The 25,327-nt window shown below is 42.9% G+C and overlaps 2 protein-coding genes across 4 annotated transcripts in view; one reads left to right on the forward strand and one right to left on the reverse strand.

Moving 5' to 3' along the window:
• The window catches only part of RAVER2 (ribonucleoprotein, PTB binding 2), a 28,205-nt gene extending 4,391 nt beyond the window's left edge, over window positions 1–23,814 (forward strand). The window contains exons 2-12 of one of the 3 annotated variants that reach the window (XM_050307444.1): window positions 5,317–5,383; window positions 6,394–6,863; window positions 10,324–10,515; window positions 11,500–11,626; window positions 12,568–12,650; window positions 15,847–15,951; window positions 16,225–16,336; window positions 17,416–17,639; window positions 18,981–19,092; window positions 19,436–19,584; window positions 22,178–23,814. In XM_050307444.1, the coding sequence (XP_050163401.1) occupies window positions 5,317–5,383; window positions 6,394–6,863; window positions 10,324–10,515; window positions 11,500–11,626; window positions 12,568–12,650; window positions 15,847–15,951; window positions 16,225–16,336; window positions 17,416–17,639; window positions 18,981–19,092; window positions 19,436–19,584; window positions 22,178–22,315 (1,779 nt within the window). In that variant the 3' untranslated portion in view covers window positions 22,316–23,814. The remainder of the gene's footprint in view (window positions 1–5,316; window positions 5,384–6,393; window positions 6,864–10,323; window positions 10,516–11,499; window positions 11,627–12,567; window positions 12,651–15,846; window positions 15,952–16,224; window positions 16,337–17,415; window positions 17,640–18,980; window positions 19,093–19,435; window positions 19,585–22,177) is intronic. The other 2 variants (XM_050307445.1, XM_050307446.1) reach the window with 2 other exon arrangements.
• A 68-nt stretch (window positions 23,815–23,882) lies between these two features.
• JAK1 (Janus kinase 1) overlaps window positions 23,883–25,327 on the reverse strand; it is a 51,930-nt gene continuing 50,485 nt past the window's right edge. The window contains exon 25 of the mRNA XM_050307431.1: window positions 23,883–25,250. Within this exon, the coding sequence (XP_050163388.1) occupies window positions 25,149–25,250 (102 nt within the window). The 3' untranslated portion in view covers window positions 23,883–25,148. The remainder of the gene's footprint in view (window positions 25,251–25,327) is intronic.

Genomic DNA, 25,327 nt, shown 5'->3' on the forward strand with positions numbered 1-25,327 from the left:
GTTAATTATTTTAATACCCTGTGGTTCTCCTTGGGCATGACAGAATCTACAGAGTGAGGGAACATTGAGGTGTTGATAAGAAATTGGCGCAGTCCACCTGGGATAGGGATTTATTTTGTGTTTTGGAACCTGATGTATCCATCCAGTGTTTTCATAAGTGTCTGTTCCTGATCAAAAGACAAGTCACCACTTAGAATGACGCTATTTCTGATGGGGCTTTGGGGTTTTTCCCCCCTTTCTCCCTGGATTAGCCATGATTTTTCCTTGTTCCATTTTGATGGAAAGCCTTTAATGAAGTGTGATGATCTGAGGAGGTGCTGTCTCCCAATCTGTTGTAAGCCAGACCCTTGAGCAGAAGGGGCCTTTGTGTTTTGTTTCTCCTCCGTCACACTGACTGACCATGACAGGCACACTTGGTGCAGAGTGGGCAGCTCTCCTGCCTTAGGATGTACATACTTTTTGATTTTCTTCCTTGCTTTGCTTTGCTTTGAGCCCTTGCTCTCTCATGTTACTTCTTTCAATATCCTTTTCCTCTTTCATTTAGCTCAGTATACCCAGGATGATGAAATTAATTTCCAGTCCCATAGTGTTCCTCTTACTAACACTAATATGTCTCTGGAAGATCAGAGAAATAAGTTTTTCATTCCATGTCCATCATAAGTTTATTGAGAAACCATTGATCTTCTGTCCTAATGTTTTCTTATATTAGTTTACCAAAGATCTTTGAGGTTTATGATCTTACAAAAGTCAGAATCAATTCTCTAACAAAAAGGTTTGCTCTAAAGGCAGTTTATGGCCTGGAATTCCAGGCTTGAATTTATTTCAGGTTTCCTAGTTTGGGACTGTGAAAATGAAGGGGGAATGTGCTGAGCTGGAGCTTTAGGACACACCTCAGTGCTCGCTGTTCCTGGGTGCCTGGGCAGGTTGACATCTGCTGCACCTCTTAGACTTGATCCTACAGCCATTGCTCCCCTGAGAACTTCAGCAGTGAAAAACATTTGACGATTGGTGAAGGAAGAAAATAAACTATATGGTTTGGTGAGCCCAATCTTTGTCTGAAATGTTACTTCTTAGGAGTCAGAGAGGATTTGTCCAGCAGTTGATGCCCAGTTGGTGAAATTTGGAGACCTTCCTCTGTGGTCAAGAGATGGTTAAAATTGCACTTTATATCCGTCCTTGTGCCTTGTTATTAACCCTCTTGTTGGTGCTGTGTGCTGCACTTCTTGTTCTCCAACAGGGTCTCTGAGTTTTCCCCTCAGTAACAGATTATTATTTTAAACTGTGCTGATGTTTTCATGCTTGCTACCTGTTTTTTATTTTATATTTTTATGTCTGCAGTAAAATCCATGTGTCATGTCCTGGACTCAAGATCTTGTGGTCTAAAATTTGAATTAAATGAACACCCCATTATATAATTTGTAAAGTTGGGTTTGGTTTGTTTTTTTTTTTTTTTTTTTCCTGTGAACTTCTCCTTTCCTGCCCTGCCTGCACAAATGAAAACAAAGTCTTTTTCAGTTCTGAGATGATTTAAAACTTCTAGGTTGGCCAAATAGCTACTTAAAACTTAATTGATTCCCATTTCAAGAATATGCGTGTGAAGTTTAGGCCTTCAGCTACTCAGTGAGAGCCAAGTTATAGACCAGGCTTGTCCAGTGTTTATATTGGAAACTTCCCTGAAGTTCACTGCACAAATCTGGCCAGGCCCCCTTAGAATTGTTAAATATTTTGTTGCCAGAATAACACAATTATTACATTTAGTATTACATCTAGTTTTACATCTAGAGAGAGAAAAATGCTTGGCTTTAGGGTGCTGTAGGCTTTGTATAATAGTTTATTGTTCCAGGTGAAGACTTGAGAATTTCTGGAATATTTTCCTCTTGCACTGTGAGATCCTGGGTAGGAAAAGCTGGTTTTATTAGAAATAATACACTGAGCTTTACTAATTTGATAAATAGGGAATCATTCACAGGAACATGTGCCCTTTCTCATTTGTGTCTAAAACAAAGCAGGTCCTAAAGCACAAAGATCCTCTCTAAAGAAGGAATTCTTTCCATTTCAGAGATGAAAGTTTCAGATTGATAGTATGTGGTGAAAACTCAGGTTGCCAGTTTTTCTATCCAAGACAAGACAGGACAGGCCAAGAACTGAAGTGTTTCAAGATCACATTTATAGTAGTAAATAATTCATTTTTTAAAATATAATCATCTTATATTGTCTAGTAATTTCTCTTAAGCTCCCTTTAATATATTTGGCTTTGCTTTTTCTGCTAATTTTAATGTATGAACTGAATATTTTCTAGTTACGATTTTAATTTTTGCTCATGATAAGATTATTTTCTTTTAACAACTATAAAGTTTTAGGGGCTGTATAGTAGTTAAGCATTTTTGGTTGTATTTCTGCTCGAAGATCACAGAATCCCAGGCTGGTTTGGGTTGGGAGAAACCTTAAAACCCATCTCATTCCACCCCCTGCCATGGGCAGGAACATCTTCCACTATCCCAGGTTGCTCCAAGCCCCGTCCAACCTGGCCTTGTTTGTTGTAGAAACTCCACAGGATCTGTGATTGCAGTATATCTGCCAGATAGCTTAACATTTTTGCTGTCAAATTATTATATATTATATATATTATTTATAATATATATATATGTCCAGTGTGTGACACCCAGGGCAGCTGGGCCTTCAGCCCATCACAGCCTTCAGCCCAACATGTTGGTGGATGTTGCTGATTTGATTAGACTTAATAAGATGCAGTTAAATCAGTATTATTGTGGCAGTTATCAGTCAATTTTTGTAGATTATTAGATTCATTCATTTGCTGAAGAGGAAAAAAGTCCTTTAGGAAAAGCAGTTTTGCAAACAGAAGGTTCGGATGTGGATGCTGCGAGCAGGGACAAGGTGGTGGCACTGGGGATGGTGGTCACTGCTCACCCGTGGTACCACCACTGGGTCTGTCGCTCCTGCTTTCCTAAAGCTCAGGAGTTAAGGCAAGGCAAGTGCTCCCTGTTGTTTCCTGGGGGTGCAGAGCCAGCTTCCCCGGAGTGGAAGCCAGGAGCTGCCGGGAGGTGGGGAACGGGGAACCGCGGCTGTTTGTTTGTGCTGTTCTCAGGGAAACAGCCCTGCGCTTACATTCCTTGCAAGTTAATAGGGTCGCACCAGAGAGTACACCTGACTTGGATGACCCTTTTCTCCTCCCAGAGTAAACATTCCCTCCTGGCCCAAGTTTGGATCAGAGGAATCAAGCGTGTTGAGTACTGAACCTGGATGGGAGTAGGGTGAAGTGCTCCTGTTCCTTTCCCTGACGGTACTCTGAGCTGTGGGGAACGGGACCCGAGAACAACATCTACCAAACCTGAGTGTTGGGAGATGTTGGAGGTTAAGTTTACAGAAGTGCCTGAGTTCAAAAGGCTCAGTAAGTAGAAGGACCTCAGTCTAACGCAGATATTTACATCTGTTTAATTTAAGGAATACACGTTTGCCTAAGAGTTGGCAACGATGTGTTTTACTTCTGTAAATAGTCACAAACGGTGTTTATGTGAAAAATGCTTTCACTGAAGCACTGCACAAACCCAGTTCCACAGGTGAAGGTCTGAGCCCTGCCAAGGGCCCAGGAAAGCACAAGAACAAGCACCTTCCTGGGAGAGCCCTTTGCACAAACCGGGCAGTGTTTGTGAGCACCTGTGGGAAATGCTGTTCAAATCTTTACTGAAATGTATTCACTTAGGTTTCATTTTAAATCTTCCTTATCTTCTCATCATTTTTTACATGAAACCTCATAATTATCCCCAAAGAAATGTTCAATACAGACTGTTCTTCCTCTCAAAGTTTCAGGCAGTTCCTGGGAAATCACGTGGAATCATCTGATTCACAGATGACTTTCAAAACAGTGTTCGGAGCTGTTTGAAATAGTGTTTTCTGCTACCTAATCATCATAAAAGACTATCAGTGTTACTCTTGTAAAATAATACAGGAAATGCAAAAGGCAAACACGTCCCTCTTCTTAGAACTAGGACAGAAATGGCTTTTTTTGAGTCTTCAGTGCCACAGTACAGCTGAGCTGCACAAAACTGTGCAGAAAGTGTCTTCGTAGTTTTTCGTGACTGAGAATGAACCATCTAATTCTCTTTAAGGGAGATGTCCACAGTCAAATCCCCTACCTGGCTTGAATCTTTGGCATATTTAGCTTTTCAGAAACCACATCTTTATCACACCTGATTAGAGGAGTTCTGGTAGCTGGAGAAGTGCTGCCATGTTTTATTAATGCAGTATTTGACAGCTGTTAACTAGTGAAACCAGAGATAGGTGCTCGCTTGACTAAAAGGTGTGCACCTGATACCCGTCACAGAGAACCCAATTAACCTTTAGGCTCCATATATTGAATTACCAACCTGGCTGCTGGAAACTGGCTGCAAATAAACTTTCAGACAAAGCTGGTTTTGCTTCCTCAAATGGTCTTTTGCTATTGTGTGTGGGATTTATCAAACTAAAAATATATATGTGTCTCCAGGTTACTGCTCATGGTTTGTCCTTGAGGGTGATGAATGTTCTTCTCTGCTTTCTCACCACTGAACTGATGATCATTTGTGGGTTTTGTAGGGCATGTGCACCTTGGTTTTGTTGGGAATGGCTGTAGCAAGCTGGTACACACATCTTACACTTGCTTTACCCATCCCTCCCACTCCTCTCTCCCCATTAATTAGTGGGAGCAAATAACACTCTTGGGATCGATTCTCCATTGAGCATCTGCACAGTAACTGATAGAGGATACTTTCCAGGGGGTATTCTGGGCACAATTATCTGCTGGGTGAAAGAATATCTATTATTAAAAGAGTGAAAATCTGTTGAAGTGAACCTGAGCAGTCACAGGAAACTAAAGCAACTGTTGGATTTTGGGCCAGCGTTGCCGACCCTCAGTAAACTGTGTGATGTGATGCTGCCGGTATTTCTTGTCTGTGTGGTATTTTAGCTATGCCAGTCGTACTTCAGAGAAACCGAGGGGGTTTTGCTATTTAATGAACTGTGATGTTATTTGTCTTTAGCAAAAGACAGTTGACAGGACGCCCTTTTGTGTTTATGTGACCTCACAGAGTGAAAAGTAAATTAATCAAATTCAGCAAGCCAGTTTTTTGTGGGAGATAAAAACATTGCTGCAGTAGTGTAACCAGCTCTTCTAAAAATAAATATTTGATAGTGTTTCTATGGTGAAATTTTGTATTTGTTGGGAAAGTTTCTGGTTTTGTTTGAAATTCAGATGAATTTATACACTTGTTTGGTCTGGTGACTTATTTACCTGATGTCACTTGTACTTTTCTCTTGCAGGAAATCCACGACTTGTTTAAAGATTATGAAATCAAGTATTGTTACGTGGACAGAAATAAAAGGACAGGTAAGAACTTAAAAACTTCCAGCGATAGATGCTTAAATTCTGTGAGGAACATCATCTGCAGTGTATGAAGTCATCAGCTTGTCTGCTGTCACACAGTTGGACACCTTGTCCCTCAGGGCCTCTTTTGGTGGTTCAGTTTGTCACCTTTCACTGAAGCCCACGGAAAGTTGGAAATGTGATGTTAGCCAGAAGTGGGTTGGCTCTCTGTGGTCTCTCTTAGTGAGTGTCTCTTTGGGACAAAACTAATGCCAACTGTCTGAATTCCTTTGGAAAACTGATCCTGAGGCTTCTCTTAGGACAAACCACGTGTGCCTGAGGGGAAAACATACCCAGGTGCTTTTGCAATTTGCTCATGTCAGAAAACACCTTTTCCCTGTGAGGGTCACCAGGCTGCCCAGAGAGGTGGTGGAGTCTCCATCCTTTGAGATACCAAGAAGCCATCGGGACATGGTCTTTTGGTGGGTGATCCTGAGGAAGGGGTTGGACAAAATAACCTCAGGAGGTCCTGCCAACCTCATCCAGTCTGTGATTGTGTGAAATGTTTTATGGGCTGAAAACCCAAAAAGGCTCTGTTAACCCTAAAGTGAGAACTGGAGAACGTTGTCAGCAAAGATACTGAGTAGTATCTGTAATGTGTTGAATGTCTATTCAGTAGAATATTTAATAGTAGAATATTTAATTTAGTCAATAATAGCAAATAACAGTTCAATAGTAGAGTAGTAAATAATAGACTATTAGTAGAATATTTAATTTAGTTCCCCAAATATAAAATTTGTTGGGTTACACATAGTGGTGTTTGTGTTTCTGTAGCCACTTTTTGAGTTCACTGCTCGTGGCGTTCAGTTGATAGTTCCAGCCTTTAGACAGATATACTGTAATATATATTTATCTATTACATCTTTGGGGTAAATCTCAAACTCTTATTCCTTTTTGGGCTTTCAGGGGGAGGGAGGGATGTAGTCAGTGCCTCTGAAGCTGTGGGAGGTGTAACCTGTGTTGGTCTCTTGCAGCATTCGTTACTCTGTTGAATGGAGAGCAGGCTCAGAGCGCCATTCGGAAATTCCACCAGTATTCCCTGCGTGGAAAAGAGATATCTGTGCAGCTCCAACCCACAGATGCCTTGCTGTGCATCACGAATTTGCCCGTTTCATTCACCTTGGAAGAGTTTGAAGAACTTGTGCGTGCCTATGGCAACGTGGAGAGGTGTTTCTTGGTGTACAGCGAGGCCACTGGTCATTCCAAGGGCTATGGCTTTGTGGAATACATGAAGAAGGACTCTGCTGCAAAGGCCAGGCTGGAACTTCTGGGGAAGCAGTTAGAGGAGAGCACTCTGTTTGCACAGTGGATGGATGTGAACCAGCTGACCACAAACCTTATTCACTCCAAGTGCCTTTGTGTAGATAAATTACAAAAAGACTGTGCTGATTCGAAAGAACTGATCCAAGCTTTCTCCCTGAAGTACAAACCTGTGTTCTGCCAGGTGTGTTGGGTTTCTATCTTAAGCAAAATCAGGGTTTCACTCTCGCTGTCTTTGATTTCTGTTGTTGATATAACTAGTGAATGGTTGTGCATCTGCACTGCAATGGGAGATGTGGTACAAATGCCTTACTGGGATGGGTTTGCAGGGAAGCATATTTGGGAATTCTGCAGGACACCACTGCCATGAAGTGCCAGTAAAATATTAGTAAGACATTCCTTCCTCATGAAATTTATTGAAAATAATTTTATTTCTGAGAGATCTTAAAGTGATGGTTTTATTGCTTTTTAAAGCCAGAGTGTATGAATACCACAAGTGCAATAGTTTACCTGATTAAATATACATATATATATGTGGATTTCATTAATGTATTAAAAAAACTCTGCAAATATTTAACCTGTGTTTTCCCTGTCTGAGGAGGAGGCAGACTTGGCATCTCATAGTGCTGTTCTTGCCAGGGATGGTACATCTTTAGGAAAGTTTGCAGGTACAGAAGAGGTAGATCCTTCCAGGCCTTCGTAGTGTAAATATTTCCTTCTTATCCTCATGGCTTGTGAGATACAAGACCACAAATAAATGTTGTGGTGCAGAAGTACCAGAAACAGGTAGTGGAAAGAAAGCTTTCCTTGTAGTTACACAGTTATGATTTCCATTGCTGGGTTGTTTTTTGTTTTTATTCCCTTAAGTCTCTTGGAAGGCTGCTCAGGGATTGGGAGGCTGCTCAGGAATTAAGGGATAAGAACCCAGAAATTCCCAGTCTGAGAGCAGAAGGACCATCAGGCTGTCTGGCCAGACCACCTGCAGGCCACCACATCCTCCTTAGTGCTCTTTGCAAGCCCCAGTAATTTGTAGTTGGCCAGAGTAAATCCTTGGACTTGCTTGATCCAAATATACCAGGAGATCAATAAATTGGAGGTGACTCTTCCCAGAAGCTGCCCATCCTGTGCTATTTTGAACCCATGTCTCTTTTCTCAGTTGGATGTATCTGGCTTCAGCTTCACCTCACTGATAACTAAATTGAGGAGCTTTTACTCCCTGTTATTTTCTTCCTGTAAGAAGGTATTAAATGCTGCCATCAAGTCTCTTGCTCAATCTTCCTTTAATTAGCCAAACAGATTGATCTCTTTAAGTCTTTTACTTCAGGGCTTTTTTCCCAGCTGTCAGATAATCTGTTATCAGCTCCTCCAACAAATTTCCAACATCCTTTTAAAAATCTGGAACTTCTGAGAATACCAGGCTTCTCTGACAGGATTCTACTGGGCATTAGAGGCACTTAAAAATTGATTTTTACCTTCATAGTAATGCTTGGGTCACACCTGGAGTAGGTGAGGAGAGTCAGTTTGTGTCTGCATCAATAAATGGCACCAAGTACATATTTGTGTAAAATACAGGAGGGAGGAGGAAGGTAAACAATAGTTCAGATTTGATAGATGCAAAAGGGAAGAGGGTGGATGAATTCTTACTACAGCAGTGCTAGTTAGTTATGAGTGAGGTGACCCAAAAATTAAGGACAAAGAAAAGAGGAGGAGGAAGACTCAAGAAAGTGTGGAAAAAGCAAGGAGGGGGATGTAACATGAAGGACAGAGATATAAGGGGAAAATCAGGAGAGGACAGAGCAGCAGAAAACTTGGTGGGGAGGGAATTTCCATAGAAAATGACTGGGAGAAGTGGTTTTGTCTGGAAAACTCTTCAACATACCTCTTGTGCTGTTTTCATGGCTTAGTTCTGCTGGTAACTCTGATCAGTATTTTATCATGTAAATACAATCTCTTACCTAAAATATTTAGCTGACCTCACAAAATAAACTCTGGCTTATTTAATTTTATTCATTTTATTTCATAAACTCTGGTTTATTTAATCTTATTCCACAGTTACCGTTCATTTCTAAATCATTCTCATTTTTCCTCCGTTGACAATAGAAATGTTCAGTCAGGAAGAGCTGAAGCCAGATACTTACACATGGATATTAGGAAAAATGGCTTTTCCTAAGACTTACAGGAAAGTGTTTTGTCCTTTGCTTCAACAAAATGGACCAGAAAACCTTTCAAGGTCTCCACTGTTACCTGATAGGGGCAGAGGGTTTTTTCTTCAGTCTTGTTTGCTTAGAAAGTTTAAAAATTCCTGAATGCTTTGCAAGAATATTGGTAGCTGCAGTGCCACATGTTGAGGGAGTTTTTAACCATGATTCAGTTTAACTGAAAGTAAAATATATATGTTTCACAAGTACCTTGGGTCTTTGCCAGTGCACCTAAACTGATGTCAAAGTAAAATATAAAATATAGACACACACACATATAGCATCTACACATCTGTGTGTGTATTTATGTATCAATATGTGTGTTCCTCAGAGCTCTGGCTTTAACAGTGCCATTAAACATCTGACCACCCTCTTTTTCTTCAAAAGCTTTAACATTTAAATTTCAACACTTAGGGTAAGTTTTGTAGGGCTTCATAACTGGGAACAGGTTGTTTTCATCCAGTGAAATCTAGGGGAGATTTCCTCTCTTCCCCATCGGAGCTGGTATCAGGGTATCATTTCTATTTATTTTGGGACTGGAGATTTTGGCCTAAGCTTCATCCCTCCCTTGTCACCCTCTTTTTTTGTTGGATTTAAATCTGCTCATTCTACTATAAAACTCTGCAAACAAAGGCCAGAGCGCTGTGTGACACGTAAGCCTGTTTCCAGTCTGCTTGATTGATCAGTCTGGCATCTTCTCTTGGCATTAGGCACAACCACAGACTTCATATTCTCCTAAAAGGCACCAGATACTGGTGGAATTTGCATTGTTGCATGTTTCAGCAGCTGCCATGGAGCCTGATGAATGACATTTTGATTATTGCAGGCTTCAAAACTGAAGAATAATGAGTTTATAATTCTTACCCTGCAAAATAAAAATTGGTGCAGCATCCAGCTGTGTTTACAGTTTGCTTCTCGTTCCTCCTTTGTTCTCTGTGTATGTGTTAAATACATTTCCTAGCTGAGGTTCCCCGTGAGATCACAGAATCAACTAGGTTGGAAAAGACCTCTGAGATCATCAAGTCCAGCCTTTGACCTGACACCACTTTGTGAACGAGACCATGGCACTGAGTGCCACATCCAGCCTCTTCTTAAACACCTGCAGGGACAGTGACTCCAGCACCTCCCTGGGCAGCCCCTTCCAGTGTCTGCTCACTCTCTCTGTAAAGAATTTCTTCCTAATGTCCAACCTAAATCTCCCCTGGCACAGCTTAAGACTGTGCTATTTAGGTTGGAACGGAGGTGGGAATTGAAGCAGATAAACATGAATGCCAGATGTCCTATGAAAACATGGAATTCAACTTACTAATAGCACATTTGAGACAGAAACATCCTGGTTTGGGTGGGCATTGACCTTGAGTGTCAGCTGGGAAAGGTTTTGGAAGGGAGAAGTGGGAATGCTGCAGGGCAGTCCCAGGAATCGCCCATTTTGCTCTGTTGTTGCAGTTTGCCCAGGATGAGGACGGTGGCACCGGGGACTTCGCCGTGGTGGAGTACGAGAGCGCGGAGCAGGCGGAGAAGGTCCGGGAGCTCACCGATGGAATGACCCTCAAAGGGAGGAGAGTCCACGTGTCCTACTGTGCCCCCGGAGCGGCGGGAAGGAGCACCTTGGCAGCACTTATAGCAGCACAGAGGATGGTGAGATTCCTGCACACCTCTCCTCGGGATGAGTTGGACACGCCTGAATTGGGGCACAGGGATTCAGCTGCTTTCCTTTGGGAAAAGGAGCCAAGCTTTTGGAAGTGTCAACATTTTGAGTTGCTTGGAGCAACCTGGTCTAGTGGAAGGTGTCCCTGCCCATGGCAAAGGAGTAGAATGAGATGACCTTTTAAGGTCCCTCGTACCCCAAACCATTCCACGATTCCATAATTCTGTATAGTCAGCCCAGTTCAGGCTCCTTCCAGGGCAAAGCATGGACACAGTGCCAGGAAGAAGGACAAAATATGGCTGTAAGATATCACAAAGCCACACCTACATATCTCTGAGATTTTAGTAAATTTAATTTTCTGCAAGAGAAGTCACTCCAGTTCAAAATAAAACTAACTGGAAGTGCAGTCATTTGACAAGCTACAACTTGGCTTAAAACAGAGAGGAAGAATTTGTCAGTTTGAAGATAAATTTCAAGGTAGGAGAAGAAATGGTTTAATTTCATGCTCAGTATAGAAGAAAGCTTTTTACACCCACATGTCTTATCAAATTATTTCCTAGAGAATTGGGTGTGATAAATTTTACATGGAGGTGTATTAAATGTAGGGGGAGAACAGTTTCATCACTTCAGCCAGGTCTAAACCAGGTCTAAACCATGAAGAGACGAGCAGTCTGCTGTAAGTCAGTATGTGATGTTCATGCCAGCAGTGCCTTTCTTACTCTCCTTTATTGATAACTCCAGCTTGGTTTAAGGAACAAAAAAAGTATCTCAGGAGAAATAATATGCTTGAAGCTTTCTTGAAATAATTTGTTAAGTGTTTCATTGGAAGGAAAAAGAGCAGGAAACGGGGAAGGAAGTGGTTTTTTTCTGCGTCAAATGAAATGTGTAAATTGACATCACACAAGTTTGAGGGATTTACATGTGTTCTTTGTTTTCTCCTGCTTCTAACATTTTTGTATCTCTCTTCATTGGAGATGAGGAACAATAGGAAAGGCTTGCTCCCAGAGCCAAATCCAGTGCAGATCATGAAGAGTTTTAATAATCCAGCAATGTTGCAGATGCTGCTGCAGCCCCAGTTGCGTGGCCACACTGTTAAACCTGGTGAGTTGTTTTAAAACAGAATTCAAAAAAGAAACCCTGTTCTTAATGATACAAGGCTTTCAGCAGAGAGGTAGAAATTCTGTTTAAAACCTGTACAGACACTGTTTCAGTGTGTTTGAGTAGACAATTCCACGTTTTATGAAAGCAAAAGCAGGAGGTGGTTTGCTACACTCTTTGTGTTTGGGTAGAATTTAGTGTTACCTACAAATGTCTTTGTATTAAATCTGTGACCTCTGAATGTTTATAGCAGAAATGAGTTTAGAAGTGGTGAGTTGAATGGTGAGTTGACATCTGATTCTAGATTGAATTTTGCAGCCTGAGTTCTTCTCCTGTTGTTCCCAATGTAAATCTTTATTCACCTGGATGCTGCCATAGCTGTGCAGAGCATTTCATAACAGCATTAGCCAAAACCATTTCTGTCTTCTCATTAGAGGGGTGTGAATAAACACATAAACCCCAATATAGTGGCATTTCAAGTGATGAAAGTGTTAGAAACAGGAACCAGGTAATTAGGAGAGTCAAGTGGGGGTCAGCTAAGAGTGTGTGACACAATCTACTGACAGAAGATACACAGAAATGGTGTGTGAAGTGACCATTTTAGTGAAGGAACACTTCAGCTAATGCTGATTTCAGAGCACTTCAGATAATGCTGTGGCCCTGCAATGAGCTCAGGCCTTGCTGCATCTTCCAGGGAAACTCAGCTCTGGAGGAGCACCTGAGAGCACCTTTGATCTCTCAAATGCAGATCAAAGCTGGGGGATATTGAAAGGTTTCATAAGCTTTTCCAGCCTAAATGAGTCTGTGATTCTATTATAGTGACCTTTGGTGCACAGGGAAATGTCATGGAAACCAAATTTAAAATTACGGAATAACTCTTACGAAGATTTTTCTTGCCTAACTTGTAAAATACTGCACATTTTTTTTGTGTGTTTGTGAAACAGTTCTTGGAGCATCTGCAGCTTTACCTCATCTTATAAATTCAGCAGTTGGCCCCCCTTTTTTGCAGCTGAACAAAGTTCATCAGGTATGTGATGAAAGAACTGTCATCAAAATAGGTGTTTGGGAAGATCTTAGCATGAAAAGTCCTCTGCAAGTTGTAAGAACTTACACCTAAACTCAGGTGTTCTCATCACAGCTCTAAGGAAAGCTCTGTGTGTTGAGATGGGGATGTAAGAGCAGGCTGTGCTTATTATCCACAGGTGAGTTATTTAGTCTTAACTGAGCTTCTGATTTACTAACACCTGCAAAGGAAGAGAAAACCTGTCATTACTGACAAAAACTCCTCTTTGCATTTGATCTGGAGGAGTTTGGCACATCCCCTTCTCTTGCAGCTGCTCACACATCCTTCCTGTAGAGACTTGATTGTTCTGTCTTACTCAAACCAACAAGTTTATCTTCATTTTAAAGCTTGCAGGGACCAAAATGTGCTACATGTGCCATAAAAATAGTGAATTGCAGATGTGGCTTCTTAGTCATAACCCTCCTCAAGCTTACAAGCTGTTTAAAGTGTTTTCAGAGTGCCTGGAATTCCAGATGCACACCAGAATTTCTGAAAGGTGCTGTGAAGGATATTTGGGATGAGTTTGCCCTGGAAATTGGAGATGGGAATATGCACCCACACCAGAACTCCTCCCTGCTGGATGCACTTGGCCTCTGCCTTGAGCTGAGGTTCTGTCAGGGATTTCTCTGGCTCTACCAGGAGCCAAAATTCAAATTTATTATTCATGGGAGGGATTTTTGTGAATATCTGCGAGGAGCTGGAGTCAGTTGCTTTGACTGACCATTTCTGGTGTTTCAGAAGTTCACATTTAAAAACTAGAATCTCCTCAAACATTAGTTATTTCTGCTGTATTTTTGGCAAACACAGACTTCCAGATCTTAAAAAGACCAAACTAAAATGCAGAGATATTCCTTATATTAAGTATATCTAGCTTTTCTATGTTTTTCTGCTAAAAGCTGGTAGGTGAGTATATTACTTTTGAACAAATGCTTCTTAATTTTGCTCCATCAACTGAGCTGCTTTTGTGCATATTAAAAATATCTTTCCAGGAGTTTTTTATTAAAAGGACATTTTCAATTGGTGTGTTTAGTTACTGCTGCTCTGTCTTCAGCCTTGGAGAGTCTGTGCTTCCTTGGAAGGCAATGTGTTTGCTGCTCACAGCTGGGGACAGGCCTGTTTTACACAGTTAACAGTGGGATTGATGATGATCCAGTGGTTTTTGGCTCTGGGGTTGTGCAGCCAAACAACTCAGTGTTTTCTCTGTACAGAGACTTACAAGTCTAATTCTCATCCCGGGAGCTTCCTGTCATTTAATCAGCTCCAAACCTGCTCTGTTAGCCTGGATTTTATTGTCAGTGGTTTGATTATCTCAGTCTCTTCTATTAGGCACATTTTTCTGGTTTTAGGTGGACTTATTTTGGACTGTTCTGTAAAGCCAGAGAACCAGGTCACTGTTTTATTGTCTCTCAGTGTTTTCCTAAACTAGAGGAACAGGCGCTTCCCCAGTCACTCTGATTCAGCTTCCTGCATGTCTTGGGTTTGTATTTTGTATTCAAGGTTTTGTAAAGAAGGAACAGTATTTTAGGATGATTACGCCAAGACATTTAAAAAATAATTAATAAAAATAATTCAGCAGAGGGGATTTGAGGGTTATTCATCCAGTAATCTTTCAACTCAAGGTAGCCTTTCAACTTATTTAATTTGCCTTAGTTATAAATGATCATGTACCAAAATAATGCATTTTAAGCTTTCTCAGTGGTGTTTTCCTCAGCCATCCAGCAGTTTTTAAACTCTTTGTTAACCCAGAGACTTTCCTTTGAGGATTCTGACCAAACTGACTTTTCCACTCTTGTGTTTCTCAAAGTTTTGCAGTTGGACTGATACATTTTCTTTGTCGATGTAGCCAAGTTTAGAAGGAACAGTCGCTGGCACTGGAGACAATGAGCAGCCCTGGATAATTCCTACTGGAATTCACTAAGACAATTAAAATAACAGCTGTATAACTAATCTAGATATGGCACATCTTCTTTATTTAAAGGCACATTTCTGAGTCCAGAAGACCATATTAAGGGGTTTTCCCAAGGGGTTTAACCCTTCCACACAGAATCACAACCTAGGATTGAAAATAACTGCTGAGGTGTTTTGCAGGAGCTGCTTTCTTTTGGGGTTCCACCTTCATTCCCTGGTTTTGGTGATCTTTCCTATGTAGGAGACTTAATAACAAAGGAGGGAAGCTGAGCTTGTCCTGGTTTGACACAGTCAGTGCCTCATAAATCTATTCTTGCACCACTGTACAAAAAGGTTTGTAGAACAACCTATATTTTACCTGGCAAATCGTGCTCAGGAGCTGCTGCCAGAAAGACAACTTCAATAAAAAGCAAACATCATTTTGTCTTTTTAGGTTTATTTTAAGCCACTGTGCTGGTCATGGCACATAATGCTGAATATACCAGTAGCAGAGTCTGAAGGTGATGCCACAAAATTATTAATTAAGTGGATCAGTTCTGGTCAGAAACTGACCCAGAATATTTTGAATTTAAAATATTAATATCTTATACAGTTGCCAATCTGTAAGCAGTGTGATTTGTAAGCTTTCTAATGGCTTTGGAGCAGGATTTCATGTAGAGAGTTGCCAGTAAAAAAGGGAGGGGGAGAAACATATCTGGATATTCCTCTTTGGAAGTAAAGATGCTCTAAAGCAGGGGGTGAAAGTCACTGCCAGTCCCAGCAGAGGCCTGTGAAGGTGGAGGTTGTGGGTTAGAATTGCAGTGCAGGGCACAGAGCAAATGTTACCAGACAATGAAGGCCTTTTTCACAGAGCTCAGAATTCCCTGAGCTCCTCCAGGCTCATCTTACCGGCACTGGAGGTACCTCCAGTCCATCCAGTCTGGCTGGGGGGGCTTCAGACCCACTGAGCCTTCCCTGCTGGCTTTCCCAGGGGCTGCAGTGGGGTCTGCCTGTGTCTGGAGATACTTTGAGCCTGTAAAAGCCTCCAGTGGGTTGGGAGGTGAAAAAAAGGGCTGGGTGGTCGAGAGCTTAAACCAACTTGAAATAACTTTCTATGAGTCAAGGAAAACTGGTTCTGTGGAGGGAATTGTTATTTTCCTTTGCTGTGTTAACTCAAAACTTAAATTTCTTCAAGCAGTACCATCTGAAAATGTTTCAAGAGTGTTCTCTCCTCCATGACTGTTGTCTAACTCCTGTTTTAATCATTTCTCAGAGCTCAATTCTGGGGAACACATCCAACCTGCTGCTGCAGAGCCCTGCCCACCTGCCACTGCCCCAGCAGCAGCTCCTGAAGATGGAAAACATCCAGGCTAACAGTGTAAGGTCATCACTGGAACTTTGACTCTCTTTAGACAGTCTCAGATCGGCTAAAACGAGTAATTTTTTCATCAAGTGTCCCTGCCCATGAGAGGGGGTTGAAACTTGATTATCCTTGAGGTCCCTTCCAACCCAACTCCTTCTTTGTGGCTGTTATCCAATATAATGGAACAGTTTAGTGTAGCTGAAAAGATTACCTGAATGTGAAAGTTTTAAGAAATAGCTGTGGACAGATTATTTTATCATTTACATAGTTTTTTATTCTTCCTTGTAGAAACCAGGTTTGCTGGGAGAACCTCCAACAATGCTCCTCCAGACAGTGCTGGGAATAGGGATGATGCCAGCGGTGAGCTCAGGAATGGGAACCCGAGGAGAAGCTCTGAAGTGTAAGTGACATTTTGTTTCATACCAAATCAGTAGAAATGCTCAGCTTGAACTTACACATCTGTCTGGCTCCCTCTGTAGCAAAAGTAATGGAGTTTTAACATCTAGTCTGTGACAGATGTGAGTTTTAAATGCAAATTTCTGTGCCACTGATGCCCTTTATTTTCATGAGGAAAGCTCAGTTGTGATACTGAGGGTGTTCACCTGAAGAAGAGAAGGCTTCAGGGAGACTTAGAGCCCCTTCCAGTGCCTAAAGGGGCTCCAAGAGAGCTGGAGAGGGACTTGGGACAAGGGCCTGGAGGGACAGGACAAGGGGGAATGGCTTCCCACTGCCAGAGGGCAGGGTTAGATGGGATACTGGGGAGGAATTGTTGGCTGTGAGGGTGGTGAGGCCCTGGCACAGGTTGCCCAGAGAAGCTGTGGCTGCCTCATCCTTGAAAGTGTCCAAGGCCAGGTTGGACAGGGCTTGGAGCAACCTGGGCTAGTGGAAGGTGTCCCTGCCCATGGCAGGGGGTGGGACTGGATGGGCTTTAATGTGTCTTCCAACCCAAACCATTCCAGGATGCCGTGATCTCTTTTGTTTCCTCCCTGAGCCCTGAGTTGTGCAGTCCTGGATGTGATCTCAGTAATGGTCATAACCAGGAGCAAGGAAGAGGTTGCCAGTGGGGAAGGCCTCTTCTGAATATCTAGATTTTAATTTTGGAGAATACTTTCCAGCACTTTAGTTAAGAGAATTTTTATTAGTGCCAATTGAGGTGGGGTTCCCCCCTCTATCCCAATACGGGATCCTCTAGGATGTTGTTCCCAGTTTCTTTGGAAGTGAAGGGAAACACCAAGTTATCATAGTGAATGTTTAGAAAAGCTGTTTATTGTATTAAATAGAGTTGTTTCCTTCTGGGATGGTAAAAGAATAAAAACTACCCTCACAGTCCATGTCCTGGGACAGCTGGGAAATGGATCTGTGGCCGGTTTTCCATCGCTCGGTAAAACCCCCAAACAAAACGTGCTGATAAATGTCGTGTAAGAGCAGAGTTTCTCCATTTATGGTTGGCTGCAGCATCTAATCTGCCTCCAATTCCAGCAGCAGCAGGGATGGGCATGCTGCCATTCTTCCCGAATCAGCACATTGTTGGACAAGCCATCCCAGGGCAAAATAATGCTCCGGACAAACCCTCCCTGGGTGAAGCCGTTGTGTCGGGATCACAGCCTTATCCCCAGACCCTGACAACCCTTCCTGCTGCAGCTCTGAGGGCTGGACACACCAAACAACAGAACCAGCTCAAAAGCACTGACACAAATCTGGGGGTAAGGAAGACTGAGCACAAATATTTTCTTTTTTTCTTGCATATGGGTTTTCTCTTTATTTTAAGTGTTAATGGCAACTTAGTGCAGTTCTTCCCCAGATCACAGGATCATCCATGAGACATCTTAAGGTCATTTCAGTTATGAAGAATAGGGAGAGAACAATGACGCTCTGTGGTGGTCCAAGTGGCTTAACAAAGGAATCTTCACAATGCTGGAGGGTTTTTTTTTCCATGGGTTTGCCTCATAGTATTTGATGATGAAATTTGTCTCGAGGGCAGTGTCTCTTTTAAAGGCTGAAAACTGAACTTGTGGTTGAATTTCGTGGCTAATCAGGAGCAATCTTGGTATGTGTGGGGGTGTTTGCACATGTGTAGAGAAATACAGATATATTTACGTGTGTGTATGTAAATTTTCCACTTTTAATCCTTTCCTTCTTAGCCCCAGCTGACATATTCTTAGTCTGTATCAGGTTTTTTATATATTTATTCCCTGGGAGGATAATGGGATGGGATTCAAGTTGAACCACACTGGTCTGGTTATTTCAGAATTTTTTTTTCTACTATTAACAGAATTTATTTTTTTATAATATATGTAAATACTTTGACATTTATGGAGAAATATATTTGTAATTCAGATTATATTCAGTTTTGGTGTCTTTTAGGCAGCTTTGACAGGTTTGTTCCTTCTTCAGAAAATACACTTTTCATTTTAAAAATAATTTTTTACTGTAATGAAGTGGAATTTTACATAGGTACAGATACAAAACATAGGGTGTATGAGCATACATATAGAAAATCAGTGTTTTATTTCAGCATTTCATTGGTCCAAAGGAAATGTGAGACAGTCCTGACACTTCATTTACACCCATAAACATTTTCCCCTTTTAAGTCCAGGCTTACAAATGGACTGATCAGTGGGATGTGTTGTAATGGCAGATTTCAGACAACAGCATCTCTCCAGGGCTCATTTGTCCTTTATTTCCCTGTGTCTCCAAGTGAAAAGAGTTGATTTTGTCTTGGCTGTCTTTAATGCTCACTCCCGGCATCTGGAGTTGTTATGATGATTATTATTCCCTTACTTGCATGTAAAAGGTTTTCTGTTGTTTGTTTGTTCTGTAATGTCCTTTAGGAGCTTGCATTCTGAAGAGAAACTTTGCTAAAAAATAACTTGGAAGGAAAAAGCACAGGCAGTGTGTCCAGATTGTCGTCCCCAAGATTTATTTTGAATGTTTTATTTCATAGGGCTAAGTGTTTTTTTCAAAACCCTTCTGGGACATTTATCTCATTTCTGACAAATTTGATAAAAATATAATGCAAAGTGCCCTGTCCACTTGTTTCACAGACTACCTTGAAAAAACAGACTTCACTGCTTGGGGAACCACCAAAAGAAATTCGCCTGAGCACCAACCCCTACTTGAATTTGGCAAGTGTGTTGCCTGGGATGTGCCTGCCAGGTAAGCAAACGTTTCATGGCTTTAATTGCAAGTTTCCACAGCCAGAGTGTGGCAAGTGTTTACTCTGGCTGGTAAATCCAGTGAGCACAAAATTTACCCTCAAGAGAATCTTGGAGTCTGTCTTAAAATTTCAGTATCCCAATAGTTAATGTTTTATTTGGGAAGGGTAAATTCTCAGAGGCAAACTTGTGGAAGCCTTTCACTTCAGAGTAGCACTGATTAATTTGGAGCACAGCCTAATGTGAAAAGGCAAATTTCTGGCTTAATCCCAGAATACAACCTAATTTGTGTGGTTTATACAACCCGTGTGTTTGTACAAACTGCGTGTTCTTTGTGTTCCCAGCAGCAATTGCCAGCAAAGCCTCCAATCCACAGCAGCAGACTGGCCTTCCAAACAACGTGGTGGATGCTGCCGTGTCTCAGGGAACTGCATCGCAACACGCCATGGAGAACTATTTCAGCTACTCTCAGCAGCCTGGGGAGTACACACAGGTACGTGTTTTGCAGCCTGGTTTGTCCCTTGGAGCTCAGCCAAGCAGGAATTCTGGCAGAGATCCCTGAGATCCCTCGCAGAGCTGCTCATTGTTTTCTCGGTGTGCTCCTGATGCACCTCTTGGTGCCAGCCCTGAGTGCAGCTGGACAGCTCTGCCCAGCATCATGAACACTCCTGGGCTCCCTCACCCAACCCACCCTCCTCCTGAGACTGAACCTCTTCACTGGCACTTCATCTCTGTCAGTGCTCAGGATAGATTTAGCACAAAGTACATTCCCTGCTGAAATCATAACCCTTGGAAAATTGCTTCTTAAGAGCCTGGGCTCAGGCTACAAAATGACTTCTTACAAAAGTCACTACAAAATGACTTCTTATGACTTCTGCCTTGGCTTTTGTCTGTCTTCAAAACTGAAGTTTTCCCCTTTCTGAGAAGTTTTTAAGTCTTTTTGAGCTTTGGCTGGATCCCAGAGAGGAGTGTTCTGCCTCCAGGCAGTTCCTGCATAGCCTGGGGAATTTTTGCAGTCTCTCCAGCTGGTTTCACTGCATGGGGTGTCTTCCCATGTGCCCCCTGTGGTGATCAGAGCGTGGCCATAAGGGGGGAGTCTGGGGAGTGTTGCAGTACTGACAGCAAGTTCCACAGGCACTGGGACACCGGTGACCAGACCCGCCTCTCAGATCAGATCTGGTGGCCTAAAGGGGCTCCGAGAGAGCTGGAGAGGGACAGGACAAGGGGGAATAATGGCTTCCCACTGCCAGAGGGCAGGGTTAGATGGGATATTGGGAAGAACTTCTTGGCTGTGAGGGTGGGGAGGCCCCAGCACAGGTTGCCCAGAGAAGCTGTGCCTGCCCCATCCCTGGGAGTGTCCAAGGCCAGGTTGGAGGGGGCTTGGAGCGACCTGGGATAATGGAAGGTGTTCTCCCCATCTCTCCAAGCAGGGGGCTTGGAACTGGACAGTCGTGAAGGTCTTTCCAGCGCAAACCATTCTGTAATTCTGTGACTCTGTTAACATTTTGTTTTAATCTGATTATTGGCTTTAAATTTATTTTGATGTCTCCTGGACGTAGTTTCTAAACCCAAATCCGTAAACTACTATCCAAAAAACTCAGCAGTGCTGTACTGTGTTACCAGTATTACCCTGACTACCGTGAAGGACTCAGATGGTGTCACCATCCAGCCCTGTTGCACTCTCTGCTCCTTCCATGTAACAGGAATTACACTGTATCTGCATCACTGTCAGGGCAGTGGTGCCTTGTGTGTCTTTTAAACACTTAATCATAGTTTTAAATGTTTGAGCTTTATCACTTGTATTAAATCTGTTTCGATGCATCTCGGAGAGCTTTGAGGCTGTAAGAATTGTAGACAGCCATGGGAGAGGATTTTTCCTCCTTTATAGGAGGCTGTTCAGCAGTGGTATCATTATGCTCAGGCACATCACTCTACCCACGCCAGAGTGGATGGGTTTGAAAATGAAGCCTCTGAGGTGAGAAAAATACCTTTATTTTCTTCATGTTTCCACTGGCTGTTTCCTCCAGGAGCTATGAGGCTGCTTTAGACACTGCTTTGTGTGCTGGGAGTGGCTGCTGCTGTGGGGACCCCAGGAATGAGGGGCTGGAGAGCGTGGGATGAGGGGTGCTGCATGGTCACCTGCTGCAGGGCAGCCCTGCACTCCCTGGGATTCACACCCAGATTATCCTCTCTAAAATCCTACAATCCAGAGTCAGCTGTAAATTCAGGAGTATTAAAATATTCCCACCAAGAACCAGCCCACTAGAATGGTATTCCCAGTGTTGGATTTCCAAGTATTGAAGGACTGTTTCTTGCTCAAGCTGAGGTTTCTGTGACCAAGGAGAAGGACACTTTTTTTAAGGAATTCTGTAAAGTAAACTATCCCCAAATCCCACATTTTGCTCACTGCACACCCAGGCCGCTGTGAATGGCACCTCCTGTTAGTGGGACTCAGGTATTTCCATACCTGCTGAGTGCTCATCACTATAGCAAGTAAAAATGAATGATTAAGCCTGTTTTCTTTCCACTCCTGGTTGATCCTGGATCCCATTCTGCATTTAGGAATCTACAGGTGGATCTTACCCAGACTACAGTACCTGCTTGCAGGTCGTGCCTCCCCTTTTGAGTGGAGCCCAGGGATCCCAGCAGGCATCCCAGCTTCCTCCCCCAAATCCGTTCCCTAAGGTGAGAGGAGATGGAGCAGAACGGCTGCAGAGTCTTATTTGTCTTGTGCTGCCACCGAGTGGACTTCGGGCCCACGACAAGCCAAGGCAGAGCTTTCCCACTGCATTCCTGCTCAGGATCACACAGAGTTCCTGGTGGGTGTGGTAAGGGTTTGGGCAGGATGTGCCAGTGCCAGACCCCCTTAGAGCCCCCAGGAGCAGGGAATCAGTGCATTTATGAGTGGTGGCTTTTTTAGGGAAAGGGCACAACCACTGACTCAGGAGCTGGACCTTAAAGCCAAAGCAGTCAGGCCTTGGGACTCGCTTCCCAGCTCTTGGTCCTCGGTAATTCCCGAGCCTGGAGTGTTATTTACTGACAGTGTTTGCTGTGGCTCACGTCACTTGTTTCCTTCTTGCCCTCAGGTGGCTCCAGCCCGGAGTGAGAAGCGCAGCTCCTCGTACCTCATTTCCTCCCCGGAGCCCGGCCCCGTGGAATTCCCGGCTCCGGGATCCGCAGTGCGTTACACAGAGTCCTCCCTCAAAAAAAAACGTGTGTATTGAGCCTGGAACCCTCCCTCCTGCCTGGGGGGGGCAAGGCAGGCCTGGACCTCTGCTATTTATTGCTGCCTTAACTCCACACACGTCATTCTGCTCCCTGGGTCGTCGTGGTGGCCCAGGAGGAGCCCCCTCTGTCACGGCACATCCGAGGACACGGTACGTATGTGAGGGGTGGCTGGTCCTTGGTGGTCTCACTTTCCCTTGGGAGAAGAGGGGATGGTGTTGGTTTGTCACCTGCCCCACCAGAGCAGCTGAGGGCCAGAGCACAGTGACTTGGGAGCTGTGGCAGCTCCACCAGCTGAAAGCAATAAATCCCTGAGGAAGGAAAGCTGATCCTTTCTCCAGTCCTCAGGCTGAGGAACTTAAAAGAGGAAGTCTTGATAGTAATTATTTTGTATTTTTTTAACTCAGAACGTGTGGGTTTTTTCCAACCTGACTTTTTCCAGGATTAAGAATCCTGCATTTACAGCCTTGGCATTTTTAATATTTCCTCTCAGTCCTGGAACGGAGCGATACCAAATGTACTCCCAGAGCCTCGGTGATGTTCTCAATAAATGGCTGGTAAAAGGAAGATGTTATACTGTGCTGCCTTGGAATTTTCAGTGGGATCTGGATAGGTGACACTTGGACAGTGGAGTAACCTTTATCTGCTTTTAGGCTGAGAATCCACAGCTTTTCCTGGGAGGCAGTGATTCCCAGGGTGTGGATGTACCCCTGTAACACAGGGGGTGTGGTGAAGCCCCTCCTCCTTCCCCAGGTGTGGGACAGCTGAGCCAGGTGTGTCCCTGCTCTTCCAGGGCCACCCACAGCCACTGTTTCCCAGATTGAGTGTATTTTCCTTTTTTCCTTATTTTGTGTTTTTAAGACTTCTTGTATTTTTAGCTTATTCATTAAGAATTGTTCTTTTCTGCTGTCAGTCCTTATAGTTGAAGATTAGCAATCCTTACTTTTGCAGTCGGTGTTGAGACAGGTAAAGAAGGAGCCATCCCTCATTCCAAGGAATCCTTGGAATCCTTTGCCTTGGAATCATGCAGCAAATCCATTTGGACTGAGTTCACCGAGGCCACAACCTTCCTTACCCTTCCTAGTTAATACTGAAGCCATTTTTCAATACTGATTTTTTTTAAATAAATAAAAAAAAGGTTTTAAACTTTGCCTTTCAAGCTTTGGGATGTGATCAGGATCAGTATTTTCAAAGCTTAAAAACAAAAAAATCCCAATCCCTCCTCCTTCAGCTGCTGGGCTGTGGAACTGGCCCACCCTTTGTGCACAAACAGAGAACAGGAGCTTTTCTGGGATTCTGCCTGTATGTATTGAGAAATTAACTTGTAATATTTTGTTCCAACTGTTTGTATATGCAACTTTCTCAACTTGTTACACTTTTCAATGAAAATAAATTGTTGGTACATATTTAAAGTGGTTTTCTGTGGGAGGGAAACAGCCTTGGACTACTTTAGTCAGGTAAGGTAGGGAAAGGTGGTTTCAAAACACGTTCTGACCACCATTCCAATGGAAGTTTTATTTGAAAAGCTCTTTCTCTGTTTAATTTATGATTAAAAAGGTAGGCATGTGGAGAAAAAAAAATTCTTTAATAATTTGTTTGTATAAAGAGTAACAAAGTGCTTACAGATTTAACTCAGCTTCCTAAGTGACATACAGAAACAACAGGTAACACTGTAAAAATAAATCTGACCTCATTGGAGCTCATAATTACAATTTGATATGTATATATTTATATATATATATAAAGACATCTTCCTATTATTGCCAGAACTGAGTATCTCCCCAAAGCATTTTCAAACTGTGGTAGGAAAACATTATAGCCCAAATTTAGGGTCAGCAGAAGGTTCCAGTTAAACCACTGTTGGATGAAGCCTGAGGGGTCACAGCCAAGAGCTGCTCAGAGGGAAATGGTCCCGTGGGCTCTCCTTGGGTACCTGGACACGGGCTGGGAGTCAAAGGGGAGTTAAGGAATATGTGTCCCAGCTGTTCCCTGGGTGGTCAGGCCTCTTCTCTTTTAGACAATGACCCCCCAGGTTCTGCACACGGATTTGTTGCTTTCCCATCCCCAAGTGTGTCATTAATCCCTTCCCTTCCTGTCCTTCACCCACGGCACGAGCTGAGGAGCAGAGTCATGAACTTCAGTGGGCAGGGTGTGTAATGGGGAGGGGAAATCTCTCTATCCAAAACCTTCACTGAAATGCACAACTCTACCCGCCCCTCCACTCTGTCTTGGTTGGTATTTTCGAACACAACACCTTTTTTTTTAAATACATGTAAGAGCTCAGAACTGTGACCTGGTGGGTTAAGACAAGCTGAGAATTTTAGCTTTGCGTTTTTATGCCAGAGTTGGTTTTTTTGTTACTAAAATCTAAGTAAGTAAGTGCACATGAAGAATATTAGTCAGGCATACTTTAAAACTGCCTCAAAACTCTGTGAAATTATTATATGGCTGTACTGTGCCGTCTTACATGCACTGGCTCAGGTTTGAGATGTGAGAGCTGGCACTGAGACCTGCAGTGGGTTTTGTCCCCATACTCTCAGCTCACACCATCACATCAATCAGGGCAGTTCCAATTGTGGCACAACCATCATCAGAGCAGGATAAAACTGCCCTGCAATAAAAGCAGCAAAGGAGCTGCAGCTCTTGTTCCTCCCGGACCTTTAAATTAATTTGATCCGACTAAAATTCAAAAGGAAAACTGTTGGCAAAAGAATCCTTTCCCCACATGGGCCCAGTCAGAGTACAAATTACAGTAGTTAAAAAAAAAATGAAGAGCCTTGGCCATACCTATTTTTGATGCACATTAAGTACTGACAGTATAAAAAAAACTAACTACATTTTACTCATAATTGTTTCAAATCCTTGGATCAAGTTGTGGAAGGTCGTGCGCTCGTCGTGTTTGTATATCCAGCACTTCCTCATCAGCTGGTCCACCTGGAACAGGGACAGGGACATTTTTAAAGGAGTGGAACATCTCTTTGGGTTTTCCAGTAAAGACACAGGAGCAGATT

The sequence above is a fragment of the Myiozetetes cayanensis genome, unplaced genomic scaffold, assembly GCF_022539395.1.
Source record: "Myiozetetes cayanensis isolate MyiCay16 unplaced genomic scaffold, myiCay2020 scf12, whole genome shotgun sequence".
In the NCBI taxonomy this organism is placed as follows: domain Eukaryota; kingdom Metazoa; phylum Chordata; class Aves; order Passeriformes; family Tyrannidae; genus Myiozetetes; species Myiozetetes cayanensis.